The 23,963-nt window shown below is 37.2% G+C and overlaps 1 protein-coding gene across 6 annotated transcripts in view; it reads right to left on the reverse strand.

Annotated features, from left to right (window-relative positions):
- Pik3c2a (phosphatidylinositol-4-phosphate 3-kinase, catalytic subunit type 2 alpha) overlaps window positions 1-23,963 on the reverse strand; it is a 105,889-nt gene that overhangs the window by 71,767 nt on the left and 10,159 nt on the right. For 5 of the 6 annotated variants that reach the window (XR_015630475.1, XR_015630478.1, NM_001108500.1 and 2 more), the window contains 1 exon segment: window positions 10,312-11,440. Coding sequence is in view for 3 of the 6 variants with exons in the window: in NM_001108500.1 (NP_001101970.1) it covers window positions 10,312-11,382 (1,071 nt within the window). In the remaining 3 variants the exon portion in view is untranslated. 6 annotated transcript variants of the gene reach the window in all.

A 23,963-nucleotide genomic window follows, 5' to 3' on the forward strand; every position in this document is an offset into this window, starting at 1 on the left:
GACTAGTGTTCACAGTCCTAGACGGTGATATACACACTACAAGAGGAGAAAAGTAAACGTTAATTGCTCTCATCTGGAAACCCTGTGAGCTACAATAGTGACTAGCCTGCAAGATATGCCTACTAATGCCATAGTGGTATAAATGCTAAGGAAGTAACCAACCACTTTTTTTTTTTTTTAAATTGGATTTAAGGCCTCTTCTGGTATAGAACCTCTACCAGACAGTATAAATATGGCCTAGGGTAAATATGGCCTAGGGTCTAAGACTAGATAGGTCACAGACCCTATAGGAAAACTTACCATCTGTATTCTGCTAAACAAACACAGCAATAAAACAACTTTGATGATATTTTGATCATAGATCTGCACTTTGATTAGCCTTCCACAGAGAAGCTTCTTGCATTAGATGGTAACACAGAGACTTACAACTGGACAATGTGCAGAGAGTAAGAGACTACGGAGTACTTGGCCCTAGATGGGATTATATTTAGAACAAATATTTTTCAGTATATTCTGATCTAAACAAACAAACAAAAAACCAAAAACACTGCATGGGTTGGGCCCAGTGGCACACACCTTTAATCTCAGCACTCCTAGCACTTTACAGAGACAGAAGAAAGTAGAGCTCTGTGAGTTCAAGGCAATCATAGTCTATACAAAAAGTTCTTGGCCAGACAGAATTACACAGAGAGACCCTGCCTCAAAACAACAAAAGAATATTAAATGGGAAGCTAGACCTAGTGGCCTATACCTGTAATCTTAGTGCTGGGAAGTAAGACTAATGAGACTATAGGAGGAGGACTGTACAAGTCAGCCCAGGGTATATAATAAGGAAACCACCCAGTATTGGCTACAGAGTGAAACCTCGTATTGGAAAAAAATATTGCATGGGAAAGCTTCATGCCAATACAAGTTTTAAAGTTCCTTATACATTACTCAGAAATTAAATGAGATAAAAACAATTTTGTTAAAAAAAAAAAAAAAATCGGGCTGTAGAGATGGCTCAGCAGTTAAGAGTACTCACTGCTCTTCCAGAGGTCCTGAGTTCAATTTCCAGCAACCACATGGTGGCTCACAACCATCTGTAATGAGATCTGATGCCCTCTTCTGGTGTGTCTGAAGACAGCTACAGTGTACTCATATACATTAAATAAATACTTTAAAAAAATTTGTAGGAAATGTATTCTAAATATATTACTCTTCAGAACTAAACAAATGCATTGCTCCCTTTACAATAAGAGTATTTTGAATCTTCTGTAAAATTAATGAGAAAAAGGGGGGAGGAGAGGTAAAAAATGGTTGAAACTGGCATAATGATATATGCCTATAATTCCAGCATTTGGGAGGTAGAGGGAGGAAGTCAGGAGTTAAAGGCCAGCCTTAGCTACACAATGAGTTCAAGGGTACAAGAGACCTTGCCTCGATAAATAAAAAAATATAATGAAATTGATGTTGGACATTCTGCCAATAATATATAAAGTTAGGTTGTTAATAAACTTTTAGAAACATCAAGTGTCCACATTTATAAAAGCACATTGCTGTTTTTAAAATAGGATGTTGCTATACTACAGTACAGGCTAACCTTACACTCACTATATAGCCTAGGCTGGTCTCAGACATTGTCTTGATCTTCTTTGCTTAGTGTTCCAAGTGCTAGGATTTGAATTTATTTTAACTATTATCATTTTTAAGTATATATATTTTTTATTTGCATACTTAGTGCTTGGTACCTGAGGAGGCCAGAAGAGGGAATCAAATGCCCTAAAAAGTAAAAGTTCTATTAGCTAAAAGTTCTATTGCTTTGAAGAGAGACCATGACAACAGTAGCTCTTATAAAGGAAAATATTTAACTACGGCTAGCTTACAGTTCCAGAGGTTTAGTCTATTGTCATAATGATGGGAAACATGGCAGTAAACAGGTAAACAGTGTTGGAGAAGGAGCTGAGAGATTACATCTTGATCCACAAGTAGCAGGAGACTATGTGCCACACTGGGTATAGCTTGAGCATATAAGACCTCAAAGCCCACCTCAATAGCAACACACTTCCAATAAGACCATACCTCCTAATAGTGCCACTCCCTATGGCCAACTATTCGAACACATGAGTTACAGATAGTTGTCAGTTGCCACATAGATGCTGGGAACCAAACCAGGTCCTCTGAAAGACAATAACCTCTTAACCTTGGCGCCGTCTCTCTAGCCTCAAATATTTTAAATGTGTGCTATCATACCCAATTTTCAAAACCACTTTTATGAATGTCATCTAATCTCACCACTAAAATCTCTGAAATCTGTTTAAACTAGCTAAAATAGTTATTGACCACCACATCTGATTTAAGCTTAAAACATCTTTTAAAGCTGGTTTTAGTCACACAACAAAAACTGTATTTAAGTATTTAGATTATTATTAACCAAACAAAAGACACTAAAAGGAAACAGGAAGTAAGCCTGCTGAGTGAGAAGAAAAATATCCTTTAGAGTGGGGCTTTTAAACACACAGAAATTTTAACAGGAAATGAACACATAAGTACACACAGTAGTTATAGAGAATAGGTATTTGCAATGCTGTTTCCCAACAGAAAGCATAAGCTTCAGGGAAATACTGATAAGTAGGGAGAGACTGATTGGTATGTGAGCACATGAAAGTCCCATTCCAATGACTTCCAAAATCAGACCATTATTGATATTCTCTTTATCTTTTGGGCTACATAAACCAAACTTTCTTTTCTTATTATAGTGCATGTGTATGATGTCAGTGTGTGGATGGGCATGTGTGTGCACATGAATATCACTGTGCAAGTGTGGAGGTCAGGTACAACACTATGGGGTCAGTTCTCTCCTTCTATCTCTACACAGGTTCTGGGAATTAAATTCATGTTGTATAAGTAAAATCATCATGAGATTTCACAAACTGTATAAGATCTTGACACCTGGAAAAAGATTGGGGGCTGGAGAAATGGATCAGCGGTTAAGAGCACTGACCGGTTTTCCAGAGGTCCTGAGTTCAATTCCTAGCAACCACACAGTGGCTCACAACCATCTATAATGGAATCCAATGCCCTCTTCTGGTGTGTCTGAAGACACTGACAGTGTACTCACATATTTAAAATAAATAAATCTTAAAAAAAAAAGAAAAGAAGAAGATTGAGGCTAGCCTGAGCTACATATCAAGGCCCTATCTCAAAAAAAGTAGTATGGGATAGGTAAGATAACTGAGAAGGTGATGGTGCTCACTGCCAAGCCAACCACCTGAGTTAGATGCATGGGATTCATATAGAAGGAGAATGGACTCCCAATAGAAACTCATGCACACATATGCACAAATAGTAAATTTAAATTTAAAACTTTAAGGAACTAGGCTTGAAACTTTAATATAAAAATGTTTTTGTACATCAAACTTAGATTGACTGCTCCTAATAACTATGTTTGTAACCTAAGTGTCATTATTATGAAATAGCTATAGATTCCTTGTAGATAATTAGATGTTGAACTTTCCTACTTGAATTTTTTTCCCCATCTGACTTGTTCTACTTTTTGGGATACTGAGCTGTAAAACTAAGTTACTACACTGAACTTTCGATTTACAGGGGGAAAAAAGTAGAAGTTGCTTGATTTTGGGATTTTTCTATAAAATATAACTTTCAGCAGTAAACACTTGTCTTGATACAAATCTAGCACAAACTATTTTATCCTAACATACACAAAGGAAAACTTAAAATATTTAATAGGATTGAAAATTTGGTATACTACTATTTTATCGCTCTACAAGAACACCATACCTTTCCAGTGATCTTATTCTATGCATTAATTTGAAATTACACATTCAAAATACAAAACCTCCTGAGGTTTTGCAACTCAGTAGCTTGCACAAGGCACTGTCTTCAATCCCTAGCACAAGCCACAACTATCACACTAACAACAACAAAAACCAAAACCCTACAAAAAAGTTAGTGTCCTCTTTTAAATGGCAACTTTCCAAATTTTATATTATATAATTATATAATGTTATATGTTATTTAAATAAAGGGATCTCATACATTACCTAGTATGACTATTTAATAAATGAAGAAATGTGATCAAGACCAGGCATAGCAGTGCAAGTCTGTTAATCCCAGTCTTGGGGAAGCAGAGAGGAAGATAAAGTCCCAGCTCAGCCTAGCCTATATAGCAAGGTCATCCAGAATTACCTAGCAAGACTATCTCAAAAAGACCAAACCAACCAACCAGACAGACAAACAAATAAAAACCCTTCAGATCAAAATAGTGACTTACATATAATTAATATTCTCTTCTGGGAAAAAAATGTAATTTTGTCAACAGTTCTTAGATGCCTTAACTCATAGATCTTAAAGACTTTTCTTTTTGGGGTTGGGGATTTAGCTCAGTGGTAGCCCTGGGTTCGGTCCCCAGCTCCGGAAAAAAGAAGAAAAAAAAAAAAAAGACTTTTCTTTTTATAGCACAGGTTTATGGTACACCTCTGAGAATGTGCTCTAATAGTTAAATACAATAGGATGATAAACCGCATTATGCCTCCTCAGCCATATTCAGTTACTCTAAGGCCTGGCAGGTACGTTAAGCTACTTCAGTCCTGATGGTATGCTACTAGTCAAGCTCCGTGCTCAGCGCTAGCCAAGGTCAGTTCTAACTCATCAGCTGGCTAATTATGCTACTTTTACCTATTTGGCTTTGACCTATAGTTCTCCTTAACTTGTTTCCTTATTCTTTAATCCTTCCTCAATTTAACTAATTTAAAACACGATACTGCCCTAAGTATGATGGTTCACACTAGTAATCTCAACATGTGGGAAGCTGAGGAAAGAGGATAGCTACAAGTCTGAAGCCTGAGCCAGAGTGAACTTTTTACAAGAGTTAGGGATACAAAAGGGATAGGGAGGCAGTTCAGAGGTAGAACACTTGTCTAGCAGGTGTGAGACCTTATGATCAATCCTTGTCACCAACAGGGCAAAGAAACAAACCCTGCTTATGCAGAGCAGCTCTAGTAGTTAATCCCTGAAGTTTGCGACAACCATTAGATCAGATGGCTCAGACAACAGCAAATCTTATATTCAGGAAACTACTTATTATTATTTCTTCAGGATGCTTTCTGAAGGGAACCATACAGGAAAATATCAGGAAGGTACTGATATTTAAAACAAGCCGAAAAAGATTCACACAGGCAGACATTTGTAAATATCATACTCTTTTCCTCAACAAAGGCAAGGCTGGAAAGTGACTACTCTTTGCAATCTAATCATGGGTTTAGTGGTCTTACAGAAACTATTCCCAATGTGCTCTAGTTTGCTATGTCTTCCCATAGCCCTAGCTTCATAGATTCCTAAGGTGTAAGAAAATTTTCAAGTCCTCCACCAAGAGAGTTCAAGGGAGTTAGGTATCATTAGGAGAATTTAGAAGTTTTGAAAAACTATCCCTTCAAATTCCACATTCCCTTACCCTAACCCCAAAGCAGAATTGAGTGGCCTAAACTTTGTGCAGGGCATGACGACATACAAGCAGATCTAAGGAGCTGGCTTTCTAGCATGTTTGCACATCTTCTGTAACAAGGAGCTTTTTACTTCCAAAACATCCTGATACCAGATCTTTGCTTCTAACAAGTAATTCCCTTTCCTTCCCCTGGATAAATACAATGTTACTATGGAAAATCTGAAATACACACAAAAGAAAAATAATGAAAAATGCCTGTGTTTTTAGCTATTATCTGTGGCCAGTCTTGTTTCATCCATATCTCTCCCTAATCACAACACCTCATTTGGCTTTAAAATTACATTAACTTAATTTATAAATCATCTAAAATTTAGTGTGTATTCACACATTACAGCCAATGTGTATGTGGAGACCAAAGAGTAATTTGAAGAAATCTAAACTCTCTCCACCATGTAGGTCCTTCGCATCAGGTCATCAGACTTGGTGGTAAACACTCCTACATGCTGGTCCTTTTACCAATTCATCTATGTACCTATCTATGTATTACCTATCTACTCACCTACCTACCTTACAAAAACTAACAACTATAATATCAGAATTATACCAATATATTAACATAATTCCTTAACTTCTTTATAGCACAATTTTTTTCACCTTTTACAAATATAGGGATACAATATTCTGCCCTTGTGAATGTAACTCTTGGTAGCTTTATTAAAAAAAACAAGCAAGCAAACAAACAAGAGTTCATTCTCAACACATTCATCCAAAATAAAACTATGTAAGTTCTTACATTCCAAATCCTAGTCCTGAACAGTATAGAACATGCCTACCAGGAACCTCAACTTGTTTAAGATTTACTATATGTTTTTATTTTATTAAACTATTTTTTTAGACAGGGTCTCACTGTAGTCATGGCTATTCTAGAACTCAACTCAAAACGTCAACCAGGTTAAACTAGAACTCAAAAGATCCATCTGCTTCTGCCTTCAAGGTGAGTGCCACCACGTCAGGCCTTGGTTATTTCATCTTAACAAGGGGGAAAGGAAGGATGATCAATGGGAATTAAACTAGGAGTAATTTCACAAAAGCAGGGTAAGTACATACAGCTTGTAATGTCATAGTGTTTCCAAAAGCCAAGAGAAAGAATTTCAGTGTTTTCACCATAAATGATAAAACATTTAAGTTCTCTATAGGATCAAAAGCTCACTTTTTCTTTGATAGTAAGATTACAACTTCCTACTGCTCCAAAGTGAGTGGGCTCCAGGTAGCTGCCTTTATCAAACAACTACAAACAGCTGACATCTCAAGCCCTGACTAGTAGGCACCATACACAGAATTACTTTCGATCATGTTTAACCTACAAAAATGAGACTGCCATTAAAAAGAGCATAAACTCTTCAGTGCCATACAGTACAAGGTGAAAGATCTGGGGATGACTAACTTCCTTTCTTCCCCTCTCCTCACTTAAAAATTTTAGGTATAATTCACAGAACATAAAAGTCACAATTGTAACCATTTAAAACTGTTTAATTCTGGGCTGGAGAGATGGCTCAGTGGTTAAGAGCACTGACTGCTCTTCCAGAGGTCCTGAGTTTAATTCTCAGTAACTGCATGGTAGCTCACAACCATCTGTAATGAGATCTGATGGTGGTGTCTGAAGACAGCTACAGTGTACTCATATATAAAATAAAATGTTCAATTTCTTAAGAAAAACTATAATTCTGTAGCTTTTATGACATTCAAATTTTTGTTCAATCAACAATTTCAGAATGGCTTCACATTACTTCTAAGAGCCTGTACTGTTACGCCATTCCACATACAGCAATTTAGTCTATGCAGACACTATTTTTGCATCCTTTTTCTACATGTTTGTCCCCTTTAAAATTATTTATTCATTTAATGCATATGAATGCTTTGTCTGTGTGTATGTTGTACATCATGTACATGTCTGGTGCCTCTATAAGCCAGAAGAAGGCATCAGATCCCCTGGGACTGGAATTACAGACCATTGTATGTCACCATATGAGTGCTGGGAACTGAATCCAGGTCCTCTGGAAAAGCAGCCAGTGTTCTTAACTATTGAGCCATTTCTCCAGTCTCTCATTTGCCTCTTCAGAATGATTCATATAACTGGAATTATACAATACACATACAGTGGAATTTTTGTTGTTGTTGTTGTTGTTGTTGTTGTTAGTTCTAAAACAAGGTCTTACCCCTGGTTAGTCTAGCATTCACTATGTAATTCAGACTAGCATCAGAACTTGTGGCAATCATTCTGACTCAGCCTTCTAAATTCTGAGATTACACACATGTGGCACCAGGATTTTTAAATCTAGTTTCTTTCTATCAGTATGTGTAGTTTTGTTTGTTTTTCCTGCTGGTGGGCAACAAACCCAGAGAGCCTTGCCTAAGCACTTTACCACTAAGCTAAATCTGCAATCCTACACTCAGCATTATGTATCAAGTATCAGGATTTCATTCATTTTTTTCTAAGAGAGAAGTATACCATTGCGTGGATATACTCTATTTGTTAACCCATTCTTTAGTTTAACATTTGGGCAGTTTCTACTTTGAATCTTTATGATTCATTTTTTATAAATAATTCAGCTTTTAAAAAGTAGACAAGGGGCTGGAGAGATGGCTCAGAGGTTAAGAGCACTGATTGCTTTTCCAGAGGTCCTGAGTTCAATTCCCAGCAACCACATAGTGGCTCATAACCATCTGTAATGGGATCTGATGCCTCTTCTGGTGCATCTAAAGATAGCTACAGTGTACTCATATAAGTAAAGTAAATAAATCTTTAAAAAAAAAAGTAGACAAAGATCTTAAATAGACATTTTTCAGTCTAACATGGTGACTCATTTATAATGCTAGTGCTTGGGAAGCTGAAGCAGGAGGATTGCTAACAGTTTGAGGACAGCATGAAATGCATAGTGAGTTTAGAGAGTAGCGTCTCATACAAATGAACAAACAGGACAACAAAATGATTATGTGTACCTCTCCCCCAAAAGCAGAGATGGCCAGTAAAAACATAAAATGGGGGGCTAAAGTATAGTTCAGTGGTAGAAAGCTTGCTAAGCTTCCATAAGGTTCTGGGATTGATCACAGTACCACAGAAAAATATAAGCCATGAAAGAACAATCAACATCAACTTAAAATGGAAAATAGTTAAGTGCTAGAAAGAACACAGAAAAACCTGAACTTTCACACATTACTAGTAGGAATGTAAACAGTATATACAGTTGAACAGTCTGAAACATACAGTCCTTTGGAGAGTGAGGGAAGGAAGAGCATGAATTCAAGGCCAGCCTGGGCTACATAGTGAGAGAAACTCTAATCTAAATCCAACAAACCAACAAACTATACACAAAATTACCATACCCACTCAGGTATACTGCCCCCCAAGCCTCTCTCCTTTTGAGGCAGACACTATGTTGCCCTAGTAGACCTGGAAACTGCTAACAAACCAGGGTAGCCTCAAACTCAAGATATCTGCCAGACTCTACTTCCTAAATGTTCAGATTAAAGGTGTGAACTTCCTAAAGGTGGGGTTAACGTTTTTCTTTTTTAATCCTAAACATTTCCAACAACTACGGATATAAAAGCAAAATATTTGAAAAAGAAAATTCTAAACTGTGCCCAACTCTCTTCTGAGCCAAAATATAATATTTGTAGTTACCCCTTAACTAACAATGGTTTTTTTTTTGTGATGCTTTCTTTTTCTTTTTTTTTTATTTTTTAGATTTATTCATTTATTATATATAAGTACACTGTAGCTGTTTTCAGATACACCAGAAGAGGGCATCAGATCTCTTTACAGATGGTTGTGAGCCACCATGTGGTTGCCGGGAATTGAACTCAGGACCTCTGGAAGAGCAGTCGGGTGCTCTTAACCACTGAGCCATCTCTCCAGCCCAACTAACAATGTTTTAAACCTGTAATCCTAGCACCTTGGCAGGCTCTACTGGGATGGCTGTTCAAAGTTTCAGGGTAGTTTGAGTCTTGTCTCAAAGGCGCTAAAGAGCACTGGTAATGACCAGGTTCAATTCCCAGCACCCACATGGTGACTCACAACTGATGCCCTCTTTTGACCTCCACATGTATTGCACATATGTGGGGCACAGACATAGGAGGCAAAACACCCACACACGTAAAATAAAAATAATCTTTAAAAAATTCCTAATTAAAAAAAAACTCACAGAATTAAAAAACTCACATAAACTAATTATAGCCTTTACATTACTATTTCATTCTTTCTTTTATCAATACAGGTATTTAAGGAGAAGCAGTTAATGGCCCTTTTCCTGTTTCTCTGAAGTTATGTTTTTCTTTGTGTCTTCCATAACTTAATAACAAAAGAAAATGTATTAGAATTTGTGTAATGAATTCCTTGTTCACTCTGAAAATAAGAAAAAGAAAGGTTCACATAGAATAGAGACCATGAATATCTTCAACTCACTTCAGTGATGACAAATCTTCAACCAGGCTGGTCTTGCATGTTCATTTTTGTGTTTTGAGATAAAGTTTCTCAAGGTAGCCCTGGCTACATAGACACTAAGTCAAACAGGTTGGCCTCAAACTCGTAGTGATCCACCTGCCTCTGAATTCTAAATTCTGGGATTAGAGGTCAGTGCTAACCAGACCAGCCTAACTAGGTTTTTATACTCTTACAAAAAACTAAGCAAATTTTCAGTTGGCCTAATCATATTTAATCTTTTGTTACACAAGAAAAAAAACCAAAGCAGTCTTGGAAGCAAAGAAAAGCAAGATTAAAAAGACCATTTCCCCCCACAAAAAAACAATTCACACAAATATGCACTCTGTTTTGCTACTGAATTTAAGAAGTTAGCAAGGAGAGGTTATACCTGAGATACCTGGCTCTGGGCTTTTGTAACTTGAGTTGTCCGAACGATTAAAGACTGGCTTCTTGTTACAGTCGCCCCAGAAAGGGATTTTCCATTCACCTTCCTTTCTAGGTGACGACTTGTTGGTGATCTCTCTTCAAGAAGAACAGCATCCCAAGGATCCTCTGCTAGCAAAACTGGATTCTTCTTCTCTTCTTCATGTTCTAACACTTCCACACAGTCTATCTTAGGCTTACTCAGAGGATCCAAGTCCAACCAATCAAATTTATTGATGTCTTCAGACTTTGGAGATATTTGTAGATTGCAGACTGAAGCTTTCGAGTTTGCTATCTCCAAATCAGTCCTTGCTTTCCCATTTTTTAAAAATTCTGAGGTACTTGCTATTTTGTCAAATAGTTTTGCCATGTCAGGACTGACTAGTGGCCGATAGACTGGTAAACTTCCTTGTGGATGAAATGGTGTGGCAGGTGTCAAAGGATATGAAAAATATGGAGACTGTCCTGGAAGTCTTAAATATATAGACTCTGTAGATGGAAAAGTAGGCATCCTTGGACTGAAGCCATTCTGGAATGTGGCCTGTTTACTGTATGCTGAAGGATAAATAGAAGGTAAAGTGTATGTGGAAGGCCCGCATAATCCAGGGGGCCACTGGCTTCTTTGAACAGCAGGTCTAAGATATAGCTGTGCTGAAAATGAAGGGCTCAGAACAGGAGTAACTGGCGATGCAGGAGTTTTTCTAGTTTCAAAATTGTCATCCAGCAATATCTTTTCAAGTTCAGCTTGGGTAAGCTTTTCTACGTCAATATCTAATGCTCTTTTTTGGGAATCCGACTCAGGAAACACCATGAGATCATAATCCTGTTTGTTAAAACCCTGTGTTCTTTGTCTAGTGCTGTTAGACAGCTCAAAGCCTCTTGGACTGTCAGTCATGTGTCTATCCTTCTGCAATTTTGCTAAGGCTTCTGCTTCCATCTGTAATGCTTCTGCTTTGTCCACATCTTTGGGTCTTATTGGTTCTGGATGTGAAGATGAACACTGTTTAAATTCACTGTTGTTGGAAATCTGAGCCATGTCCACAAGAGACCAAATCTCTTAATCTTTTTTCTTGTGGCTTCCAAAATACCAGGACCTATACATAAAAATAAACATAACACTCAGTTAGATTTTCTAAACACAAATTTATTTTGTTTAAACCTGCTGGGTGTGGTGACAAAGATCTATAATAACCCCAGCACTTAAGAGGAAGAGACAGGTAGATTTCTTTTGAGTTTGTGACCAGCATGGTCTCTATAGTGAGTTCTAGGTCAGTCAGTACTACTTAGTAGTATGCTGTCTCAAAACACAAATAAAAATTTTGAAGCTAGTTACAAAAATTACACACTAAATAAAAACAATGAAAGGTTTCATGAAATCTTAATGTAAAAGCTCATAACACCTTATCCAGTCTTAGGTTCAGAAGATGCTTAAACAACACACTTACTTTACCCCATTTCCTGACTTATCAAAATACTTGGCACAGCAAATGAAGTTAAAAAGGCGTCATGTCCACTCTCAAAATGGCTATCATTTCCCAGTGGCACTCTAGTTTTATTCCTGCCATGAAATTACATAAGTACCATTCACATATTTCCAAAGCAAGGCTAATGATTACACAGCTAAAAAGTCAAAATAGTAATGATCTTCTTGTTATCTGTTATACTGGCCAAGAGCAAACTTTATCAGTCAACAAAATAAATAACTGTTACTTGATCAAAATCTCTTAAAAACTTTTTAAGCCTTTGTTATAACCCCCAAAATGTTAAAAATGTACAAAATAGCATAGCTTAGAATAGAAGGGCAAGCTTTAAAATTATAAAGAGCTATAATATTCCACTCAAAAATTTTATCATAACTCAATTTATCAGTTTAGATTACACTTCAATTTATATGCAGTTAAAATCACTATAAAACTTATCCTTAAAATGTTCCCATAAAAAATTACAACTTAAGTCTTTTCAGCACATATGAAAATATGCATCTAAGAAAACCATTCTAAATGGAGGTAGAAAAATCAGGAATTCTAGGTCATCCTCAGCTACATTGCCAGTTCAAGGCCAACACTGATTCTTGTTTGTGCTCTTTTCTTTCTGTTTTTTTGGTCTTGTTCAACCCTGATGTGATAGTTTTTGTTTCATCTTATATTTTATGTTGTTATATTTTTATTATTTTCCTTAGAAGCTTGTTTTTTTGTTTTTTTTTCTTTTTTTCGGAGCTAGGGATAGAACCCAGGGCCTTGCGCTTGCTAGGCAAACGCTCTACCACTGAGCGAAATCCCCAACCCCAGAATCTTGTTTTTTTAAAGGATTTATTTCTTTTATGTATACGAGAATACACCAGATTGGATCTTATTACAGACGGTTATGAGCCACTATGTGGTTGCTGGGAATTGATCTCAGGACCTCTAGAAGAACAGCCAGTGCTCTTAACAGCTGAGCCATCTCCAGCCTGTTTCTTTTCTTACTGAGAGACAGAAAGGAAATGAACCAGATTTGGGGAGGAGGGTTGGAGGTAGGAGGCACTGGAAAGAATAGAGGTAGGAAAAACTGTAATCAGGATAGATATAAGAAAAAAAAAAGCCATCTATTGTTCAATAAAAAGAAAACAAAATAACCTGTTGAGAACATTTTTTGAGCAAATCTTTATCCAGTTGTTACTTTATATGTAGATGGTTCTAGAATACTGACTACTCATCCCATTACTCCCATGTTCTTATTATGCAGGGCTAAAAAGTACAACTGGATGCCCTTGAGAAAGGGCTATTTTCAGAGTGCCTGGAAGGACAGCAAAGAAATCAAACCAACCACTTAAATAAAAATTTATTGACAATAAATAATTTTATACATTAAAAAAAGAAAAAAAAAAGAAAACAAAAAACCATGAGACCCTGTCAAAAAAGACAGAGGGAGGAGCTAGAGTAATGGCTGCTCTTTCCGAGGACCCATGTTCAATTCCAAGCACCAAAACAAAAGCTCCTAACTATAACTCTAGTTCCAGAGGATCCAACGCTCATTTCTGGCACTCTGATTTTAACACTAGATAGTATGCATACATGTGTACAAAACACCGACTCACATTTAATAAAATTTCAAATTCTTATTAATTTTATTATTATGTTATCTGATGGGTGTTTTTCCTACATGTATATCTGTGGACCACATGCATGCCTGGTATCCATGGAAATTACCAAAAAACATTGGATCCCATGAAACTGGAGTCACAGACGGCTGTGAGTTGCCATGCAAGTGCTGGGAATGGAATCCAGGTCCTTTGAAAGAACAAGTGCTTTTAAAACACTGAACCATCTCACAAGGCCCTAAAAAATTGCTTTTTCTTTTAATTAAAAAAAAGAGAGATAGATGATCTTTTACAAGTGAGAATTGTTTCAAAGTGCCTCATTTTTATAGATAAAAAATTAAGTCAGATTAAAGAAAAAATGCAATAATTAATATTTTTCACTAACTTTCACAGTAACCACTTGCTGATCACAAATGCCATAGCTACTTTAAAATTCTCTAAAAGAGGGCAATTAAACTAATTAATCAAACTTTTGGACACCATTTGCATACCCTAAAACACAGGGATTCATTTAAAAGTTCCTTGCTCCTTCTGTGATCGACATTCATTTACAATTTAAATTTAAACCTCAGGAAAAATAAAACAAGTCAGTCTTGTTACTCATCTAAATGCTTTCTCATCTTAACAATTCAAGATAGTTAGCCAGGCCCTGTTGGCTCCCTAAAGAACACTGTGGAATGAAGTTCTAGGGAGCTCCAGGGGTGCCAACCATGAGTTCCCAGTCCAGCTTATACTGTATAACTAGACTCTGTCAAAAAAACAAGAAACAGGGCCAGTGGGTAAAGGCTCTTACAGCAAAACCCGACAACTTGAGTTAAGTTCTCAGTACCTACATGATTGAAAGAGAATGCCAGTTCCTGAAAAGAAAGCCAATTCTTAGAGGTTGTCTTCTAAACTCTGTCACATACACAATTTAAAAACTCAATGTCAAAAGATACTAAGAAAATGAAGAAGCAATGACTGTAGTTTAACAATAGACACACTTCTCTTTGCTGCCAGTCACCATCGTAGTTTATATGCATGCTCCCTGAAAGGGCCTGTGGTTGGCTCTGCTCTACTGCTCTATTGCCTACATTCCCACCTGGCTGAAGGTGACATCTGAGTGTCAGGAGCATATTTACAAAATGGCCAAAAAAGGCCTGACGCCTTCAGAAATCAGTGTGATCCTGAGGGACTCTGGTGTGTCACAGGTCTAGCTTTGTAGCTGGCAATAAAATTTTATGAATCCTTAAGTCCAAATGCCTTGCTCCTGATATCCCTGAGTATCTCTAGCATTTTGATTAAAAAAGCAGTCTCAGCCTGCAGGCATCTTGAGGCTCAGAAATGATGAGGATACTAAATTTCACCTGTGATAGACAAATTTCATTGGCTTGTTATAAAACTAAGCAGGTCCTCCTCTCATTTCAAAGTATGAGTCATCGATAGCCTCTGCTCTAGTTGCATAAATCTGTCTTAAATACTCAGACAATAAAATCAATTTAAAAAAACTAGACACTATTCTAATATGACAATGATATGGGACTGATTAGGCCACTATGTGAAATAAAATTATGAAGCTGGGAAGATGGTTCAGTCAGTAAAGTGCGTGCCACTGTGCCTAGGTTTGATCCCAAGCATCCACATAAAAACCCATGCATGACTGTACAGGCTTGTAATCCCAAGTCTGGGGAGGTAGTTACAGGTAGATGGCTCCCTGGTGCTCAGGTGCTTACTGGTCAGCCAGTCTAGCCTACTCAGTTAACTTCCAGTGAGTGACTCTGCCTCAAACAAAAGACGGACAGTACCAACAACCAAGGTTGACTTCTGGCTTTCTGGCTTTTACACTTACACACACACACACACACACACACACACACACACACACACACACACCCCACACACATACAATTGTGGAAATTGCAGTTACTAATGCTTAGTAAAAATTGTGGTTAAGTATCTACACATTTCTATCTATGGAGAGCAGGCAGCAAGTGTGGAATATATTCAAGCATTACTAACTTAGATGATACACTTTTAAATTACCTGGAACCAGTATAGGCTTAAATCACCATAACTTATTCATCATAAATATCAAATTTCTTCCTCAATCTTGAACTACTTTTTCCTGTAGTGATAATTTTGTGGGGCTGGAGAGATGGTTCAGCAGTTAAGACCACTGATTGCTCTTCCAGAGGTCCTGAGTTCAATTCCCAGCAACCACAAGGAGACTCACAACCATCTATAATGGAATCTGTGTGTCTGAAGACAGTGATAAACTTTGCTTCAATTCTATACAAGGCAGGTAGCACCTCTATGTGGTCATTAACACACACAATTTGTTGGTTAATTTACCAGCAACAAATGACTGGCACATTTATAATTTCACTGAAGGACAAGAGTTCTTTCTTCTACAGTCAAAAATTTAATGACCGGAAAAAAAAAGTAAATAAATAAAAAATAAATAAAAAAAAAGTTGGAAAAGAAAAATCAGGCAAAAAAGAACCTTTTATTAATGATTCACCTTCTACTTAAAAAAATCAGATGGTTGGGTTCAGAATAAACAGGGAGAGGCAATTATCTTGAACACTAGAAGGAATATGGCAACGGAGAACTAAAAATAGATGTTCCACCTCTGTTAAAGACAGAAATACCAGTAGATGAAAAGAGAATATTCTATCTCTAATTCATGGGAAGGAGAACTCATCTCAAGGGATAAACCAAGTACTTTGGTATTAAACACTAATTTATCACAAAGATAAAATGGAAGACAAAGAGTTTAAATGGAAATTTTAAAATGTCATCAATTTTATTAATAAAAACGAATAGATGAAATAATTTTAACATACTTTTCTACTATATCCAAATTATCACATTACAGATAATCAATATGAAAATAAATAAAAGTATTTTCTTCTTTTAGTATTGAGTCTTTGGAATTTGATGTTTATTTTATACTTCCGTATCCCAAGAGACTACTTAGCCTTTGCTTTAGGTTCTTTGATACAGAGTTTCATGTAGCAGAGCCTACGTTAGCTACATACTAAGTAGCTAAGGATGAACTTTAATCCTTCTGTTTCTCCCATGTTGCTGAGATTACATGTTAATGCTACTGGGATTCCAGCCTGCATCACCACACCCAGCAAACTAGTCACATGTGTGCACAGTCCAGAGTCATAGTTTAGAAGAAAAGGTTTAGCAGAGAAAAAGGGCAAACAAGCATTATACCTTCTGCACAGTAACAAGATGTATGATAAAACAGTTCCCAATAGCCATCTCCTTCCTCAAGGCAGAGAAGCAATTCAAATGCTTACCATTTGGGAAACAAAACAAAGCAAAACAGATTTTCTTTTTATTTAAGTCTATAGATAATACAGCCTTTACAGAAAAGCTACCATATCTTTTTTTAATTTATTGTAATTTTATTTTAATCAAACCAGCCTGATGGTAGTGGTGCACACCTTTGAACCCAGTGCTCAAGAGGTGGAGGAAGGCAGATCTCCTTGAGTTTGAGGCTAGCCTGGTCTATGTAGTAAGTTCCTGCACAGCCAAGGCTACACAGAGAAACCCTGTCTCGAAAAACCCCAAAACCAAAACCACAACAAAAACAAAGGGAAGGAAGGAAGGAAGGAAGGAAGGAAGGAAGGAGGGAGGGAGGGAGGGAGGGAGGGAGGGAGGGAGGGAGGGAGGAAGGAAGGAAGGAAGGAAGGAAGGAAGGAAGGAAGGAGTCAAACCAAGGGGTTGGGGATTTAGCTCAGTGGTAGAACGCTTGCCTAGGAAGTGCAAGGGCCTGGGTTCGGTCCCCAGCTCCGAAAAAAAGAAAAGGGGAAAAAAAAAAAAAAGAAGTCAAACCAAAAATATCTGAGGCAACTGAGATATCTGAGGCAATAACATACCACTGAGTTATATCCCCAGCAGTCTTCATAATTTTTATATGTTATGTAACTTTTTAAAAATTATGTAACTTCCAATTAACAATATTCTAGAATTATAAACTCAACATTCTATAAACAATGCATTTATGGAGCTAGAGAGATGGCTTAGGGGGTAAGAGTGCTTGCTCAGTAAGAGGACCTGAGTTCAAATCTCCAGCATCCACATAAAAAGTGAGCATGGAACCCGGTGTAGGGGCACACGCCTTTAGTACCAGCACTTGGGAGTCAGAGACAGGCAGATTCTATGAGTTTGAGGCCAGCCTAGTGGAGTTCCAGGACAGCCAAGACTACACAGAGAAACCCTGTCTTTAAAAAATCAAAACCAAAAAAACCAAACCAAAAACAAAACCACCACCACCAAAAACAAAAACAAAAAAAACCCAACAACAAAACACCTGAGCATTGTAGCATATGCCCAAAAAACGGAGCATTTGGGTGGAGACAAGCAGAGTCCAGGAGCTTGCTAACCAGCCTTCTTAGTATACACAGGATGACACATTCAGGCTCAATGAAAGATCCTATCCCTCAAAATAAGGTAGAAAAGTGAGAAAGAAAGGCACCTTATGACATGTTCTGGGCTCTGCATCTGCATGCATTCACACCTACCACAGAGAATGCATTCATAATCAACAATATAGAGTATGTATGTATGTATGTATGTATGTATGTATGTATGTACGTACGTACGTACGTATGTGGTGGCTGGAGAGATGGTTTAGCAGTTAAAAGCACTAGCTGCTCTTGCATAAGAACTGGGTTCAATTCTCAGAACCCAAATGGTAATTTACAACTAGCTCTAATGCTAGTTCCAAGGGATCTAATGCTCTCTTTTGGTCTCTGAGGGCACCAGGCATGCAAGAAGTGTGTATGCATACATGCAGGTGAAACACTCACAGGTATAACATTTTTAAAAATATATTTAGGTGTAAGAAAAGTCATAAGGGGGGTTGGGGATTTGGCTCAGTGGTAGAGCGCTTGCCTAGGAAGCACAAGGTCATGGGTTCGATCCCCAGCCCCGTAAAAAAAAAAAAAAAGAAAAGTCATAAAAAGAAAAAATAAGAATTTATGTATAGCTACTGCACAGAGAAGGCCTCCCTATCTTGGTTCAAAACCTATAAACCACATGAAATTTTCATAACATTTGGGGTACATACATTTTTAAAAGTTATTTTTATGTATATGAATATTTGCCTACATGTATGTATGTGTGCCATTTGTATTTGTATTTTTGCCCACAGGGGACAGAAGACTGTTTCAGATCCCCTGGCACTGGAGTTACAGATTGGTATAAACTGCTATATAACTGGAGACTGAACTAAACTCTCTGCAAGGATACTAGGTACTCTTAACCACTCAGTCATCTCTCCACTCTGGTACGTAAACATTTTAATATTAATGACAAAGGGAAGCACCATGAAATGGGTTCACTTCCTCAATGATGTTTCCTATATATATACTATGTACCCTGCACTCTGCTCAATGATGAAAATCGAAATAAAAAATAAAATAACCATGCTGTGCAGTGATGGCATAAGCCTTTAATCCCAGCACTCAGGAGGCAAATCTCTGTGAGTTTGAGGCCAGTTTGGTCTATAGAGCGAGTTCTAGGACAGTCAGGGCTACAGAGAGAAACCCTGTCTCAAAAAACAAAAAGATTAACTATAAAATGTCTGTGGGAAACAATAACCTGAAAAGAATTTCTTACACTGTACAGCAGGAATTAATCCTCCAATGTATAATAAGGAACCAATAGGGGAAAATAATTGACAATACTGTAGTAAAATGAAAGGGTTTGAATAAGCAGTTCACAAAAGTAAAGCTAGCTAATATACTTTCACTTGTTGAGACAATAACAATTAAACTACTCCAAGCCTGTATACCAAACTATATTCCCCACGCATAAATGGGCAAGTAAGAACTAAGAAACTATTTTATGAAATTTAAAACTTTATAGTCAAAATAGATGAGATTAATAAAGATCAGAGGGAAAAAAAACAGTAACAAAGATACAACAGGAAACTGGTAAGCTACTGGCAATAATGACCAAGCAGAGAAAAATTAAAATTGGTGTGGAAGCACAAGCCTGCAATCCCAGAACTCAGGAGGTAGAGGGAAGTCAGGAGTTCATGGCCATCCTCAGCTATGTATTTTACTTTATGTGTATGAGTACTTCAAATTGCACATATGTCTGTGTACTACATGGAAGCAGTGCCCATGGTAGCCAGAAGAAAGTGTCAAGCCCCCTTGGTACTGGAATTACAAAGAGTTGTTAGTTACTATGTGGGGCTGCTGCAATTCAAACCACAGCATCCTCAGCTACACAACAGAGCTCAAGACTAGTCTGTCACGAAAACAAAAAATTAAAACAAGTACTATAAATAAAATGTGCTTATTATGGTAGATATTTTAACTGGTGATAAGCAGAAAGGAAGTTCCTTCCTTCATTGAAGATATCAACAACTCACACTTAATGGGAAACCTTGAAATTATTCATATGCAGGATTGTCAACCACCTACTACCTTAATTCAGCATTTTAACCAGTTCTAGATAGTACAATAAGGTCAGAAAAAGAAGTAACAGAATCAAATAGCAAAGTCAAAATACTGGCTGACTACCCTTCTATCTGAAATGTTTGGGATAAGTACTATTTCAAATTTTAGAATATTTGCATATTGAGATGTACCCAAGTCTAAACTGAATATATTTAATATACACCTTATATAGAACCAAAATATAATTATATATATTTTTCTTCTTCTCAATGTTTTGTCTTTTGAGACAAAATTTGGTCATGAACCCTGGTAATCCATCTACCTCAGCCTCCCAAAGTGTATTGTGAGCCCCACGTATCTTGGTATTTCTAGGGATTTGGGAATAGTGCTAGGGATTGAATCTGAGACTTCACATGTACTGAGCAAGCTCCATATTCTAGCCTGGGAGCTATCTTAAATTGGACAAACATTAAGCTACCAATTTCTTTCTCAATCAGATGACAATCATGTATGTACATGCTTTGTTTTTTCAAAGCCACATGATTCCTTTTAGTTGGATCAAAATACATTACTACTGTGAAGTTCCTATGAGTATACGTCCTCTCTGCTTGGCCTAGAGTTCAAGAGAGTAATTTGACTAGAGATTAAAAAGAAAACCCCAGGTGACATCTATGAACACCTGAAGACCTAAAGACAAAAAAGCAATTGATACCACCCTTAGAGACTGTAAAGAAAAGAGAGAAATCAAGAAACCCAATAATGCTCAAGTAGGACACAAAAACAAGAAAAGATATGATAGAGAAATACAGGAATAAAGTGTTCTAAGAAAATGGTCAGTATTGTCAAAATCTATAGATAGTATAAGGACTGGAAAGAGTTCATAAAAAGCACAGAAACCTGAGGGAATTGAAAGGCTTTTTAGCGACTTTATGAGAAACAGATTTATTGAAATACATTGTCCTAAAATTTCACTCAGGGACAGGCACCGTGGTGCATGTCTTTAATTAAAGCACTTGGGCGGCAAAGGCAGGGGGGGATCTCTATGAGTTGGAAGATAGCCTAGTCTAGGTTCCAGGATAACCAGAACTGCATGTGAACCTGTTTCAAAAACAAACAAAAATCCACTTAAGCTAGGTGTTGTGGCACATGCTTTTGATCCCAGCACTCAGGAGGCAGAGACAGAGACAAAGTTCTGACTTCAAGGCTAACCTGCTCTACATAGTGAATCCTTATCACCAAAGAAAACAAAACAAAACAAAAACATTAAATTAAATTAAATTACACAGGACTAGAAATAGTAGTTAAAAGTATGTACTGCTCTTGAAGAGGATCAGAGTTCAGTTCCCAGAGAGAAATTATGAGATCCAATGCATCTATGTCAAGTAACTCACAACTACCTGTAACTCCCTTAGTAATACTCGTGAAGTTAGTATCAAATCAAATTATTCCATAGATGATTCTTAAAGGAAGTAAAGGATTGTTTGTGAAGGGCTGTATTTTTTTTTAATTTATTTATTTTTATATAAATACACTACAGCTGTCTTCAGACACACCAGAAGAGGGCATCAGATCCCATTACAGATGGTTGTGAGCCACCATGTGGTTGCTGGGATTTGAACTCAGGACCTCTGGAAGAGCAGTCAGGTGCTCTTAACCACTGAGCCATCTCTCCAGCCCGAAGGGCTGTATTTTTATCTTATGTATTTTGGGCTGGCCTTGAACTCCTGCTTCCCCTTCTAGTCAGTTGTTACCATGCCTGACTAGAGGAAAGAAGCTGTAATTTTATATATTATATATAAATAATTTAGCCTTGTCCAAAAGGAAGCCTATTTTGGCATACCTAATAGGAATGTCATTGCTTAGTGTGTGACTGGTCATATGTAATAACCAACTATATGATTTGGGGTAGAAAGAACTTTAGGTGATAAAGGGTAATCTTAATTCAATCTGGAGACTGAGTTCAACAACACCATGGGCACTCTACCACTGTGCCTATGCAATGAAGCATGGTCCCTGAAACTCATGTGAGAATCCCTGGTTGCCAATACCCCAGGTATACTATTACATACTGATAGTTAGGAGTTTAACACAACTTACTTCACAGGGGAAAACTACTAGAAGTTCCACGTTGGGAACATTCCTAGACTTTGCTCTACATGCTCTTCCTTAGCTGATTTTAATCTATCCTTACCCTGTAATAACCATTAACCACAAGTTTAACATTGTTCTATATGGTTTATGTATCCTAACAGATTATCAAACCTAAGGGTGGTTTGGGGAGCTGCCTTTCAATGTACAGTTCATGTATGACATGAGGATAATCTTATGGGCACTATGCCTTCAGAGGTGAGATGAGTAAGGCAGATCTGAAACACAAAAGACAGGAAGCAGGACTGTAAGAACTTTCTAGAGACAGGACAAGCTGGTTAGAGAGACTGACAACAGAGTTCTATAGGACATCAGTGTTCAGAATCTATATTTTACTGATGAGATGTCATGATTCTTTTTATCTATTTGCAGTTTGAGAAGATTTATTTAAGTTTTAAATACCTAGATAATCTAAATCAGAATCCTCCTTGATTTTTATAATAAGTTACTATACTCATTACTTATACCTAGTTCATATATTATATAACCCTTGTGATAAACAACTATAACCAAACAAACTTGACAGCAGGGCATAGAGCAGTGATTCTCAACCTGTGTGTAGCAAGCCCTTTGGGGGCAGGTAGAAAAACAAAACTTTCATGGGGGTCACCTAAGACCACCAGAAAATAGATATTGACATTACAATTCATAACAGTAACAACATTAACGTTATGAAGTAGCAATGAAATAATTTTATAGTTGGGGGTCACCAAAACATGAGGAACTGTATTAAAAGGTCACAGGTTAGGAAGGTTGAGAACCACTGGCATACATCTGTAATCTCAGCAGTGAGGAGGCTGAGAAAGGACTGCCATGAGTTTAAAGTGAGAGAGTCAGACACACAGACAGAGAAAGACAGGGCTCGGGTTGGGGGACAACAGCTGACTGAGATTGAGACTGATTACTGGGTCTTATCATAGCTAAACTTCAGCTTTGATTAGGCATTTCACCTCTCAGGGAACCAATTTCTCAAGTAAATGAAGTTGTTATCCACTGAATGGTAAGATCTACTCAAACACCAGCATTTCAACATCAAACTTGATTTGCAAGTTTTAATTCTTTCTTAATTTAATTTATATTAAATGTGCAGTAATATGTCTGCCTTACAGTCTGACACAATGAAAGTTTTTCATTTGAATCAAACTTTACTTTATGAATTTGGTAAAATGTTTTGATAAAGATGGAGATTAAATTAGCTGAGGCTGAAGGATTAAGATTCAATGTCTAGACACAAAACAGAAAAAAAAGTTCAATCATTAAGATTACATATCAAACTTCTTTGCCCTTCACTGAACCTTGAAAAATCTGACAATAAGAGTATGTAGTGTTGGAGACACTTTACTGTACTTAACACTATAACAGGAAGACAAACTTTAAGCACATGAAATTACACTGTTCAAAATTCCCTACTGTTCTGTAGAAAATAACAAAAACAAAACTCGAGGGCTTGGGATATAGCTCAATAACAGAGTTTTGCCTAGCATGGAATGGGTCATGGATTTCTTGGCAGAGAGGGAGGGAAACAGGGAGATCCAAGAGATAAATATGCAGATAAATGAGGGGACTAGCAATGGCTTGGCATAAGGATGGTGGCAGTGGAAATGTTAGAAGTGGTTTAATTTAAACAAACATGCTGAGTTTAGAGAGTATGTGAAACAGAAAAACAAAGAATCATTTTGTTGGTAAGGTGGATGTTGTTTTTAGTCAGTAGTGGAAAAAAATTAGGCATGGGAAAAATTAAGTTTCCCCAAGATTCTTCATGATCTTAAAGACAGGTAAAGCACAGCATGGTGTTTTACACTTGCACTTGCAGCCTCAGGAGCCAGAGGCAGGAGGATTACTATTGATTTTAATGTCAGCTTGCTCCACCTATACATAGTGTAGCCCTGTCTCAAGAGGAGGAAGACAAACAAACAAAAAGACCAAAATGCAGGTAAGACTCTCCAGAGCTCCGGTACCTGCCAGGTGAGAGGCAGTGAGACAGCT

This window comes from Rattus norvegicus, chromosome 1, assembly GCF_021556685.1.
Source record: "Rattus norvegicus strain SHRSP/BbbUtx chromosome 1, alternate assembly SHRSP_T2T, whole genome shotgun sequence".
Classification (NCBI taxonomy): domain Eukaryota; kingdom Metazoa; phylum Chordata; class Mammalia; order Rodentia; family Muridae; genus Rattus; species Rattus norvegicus.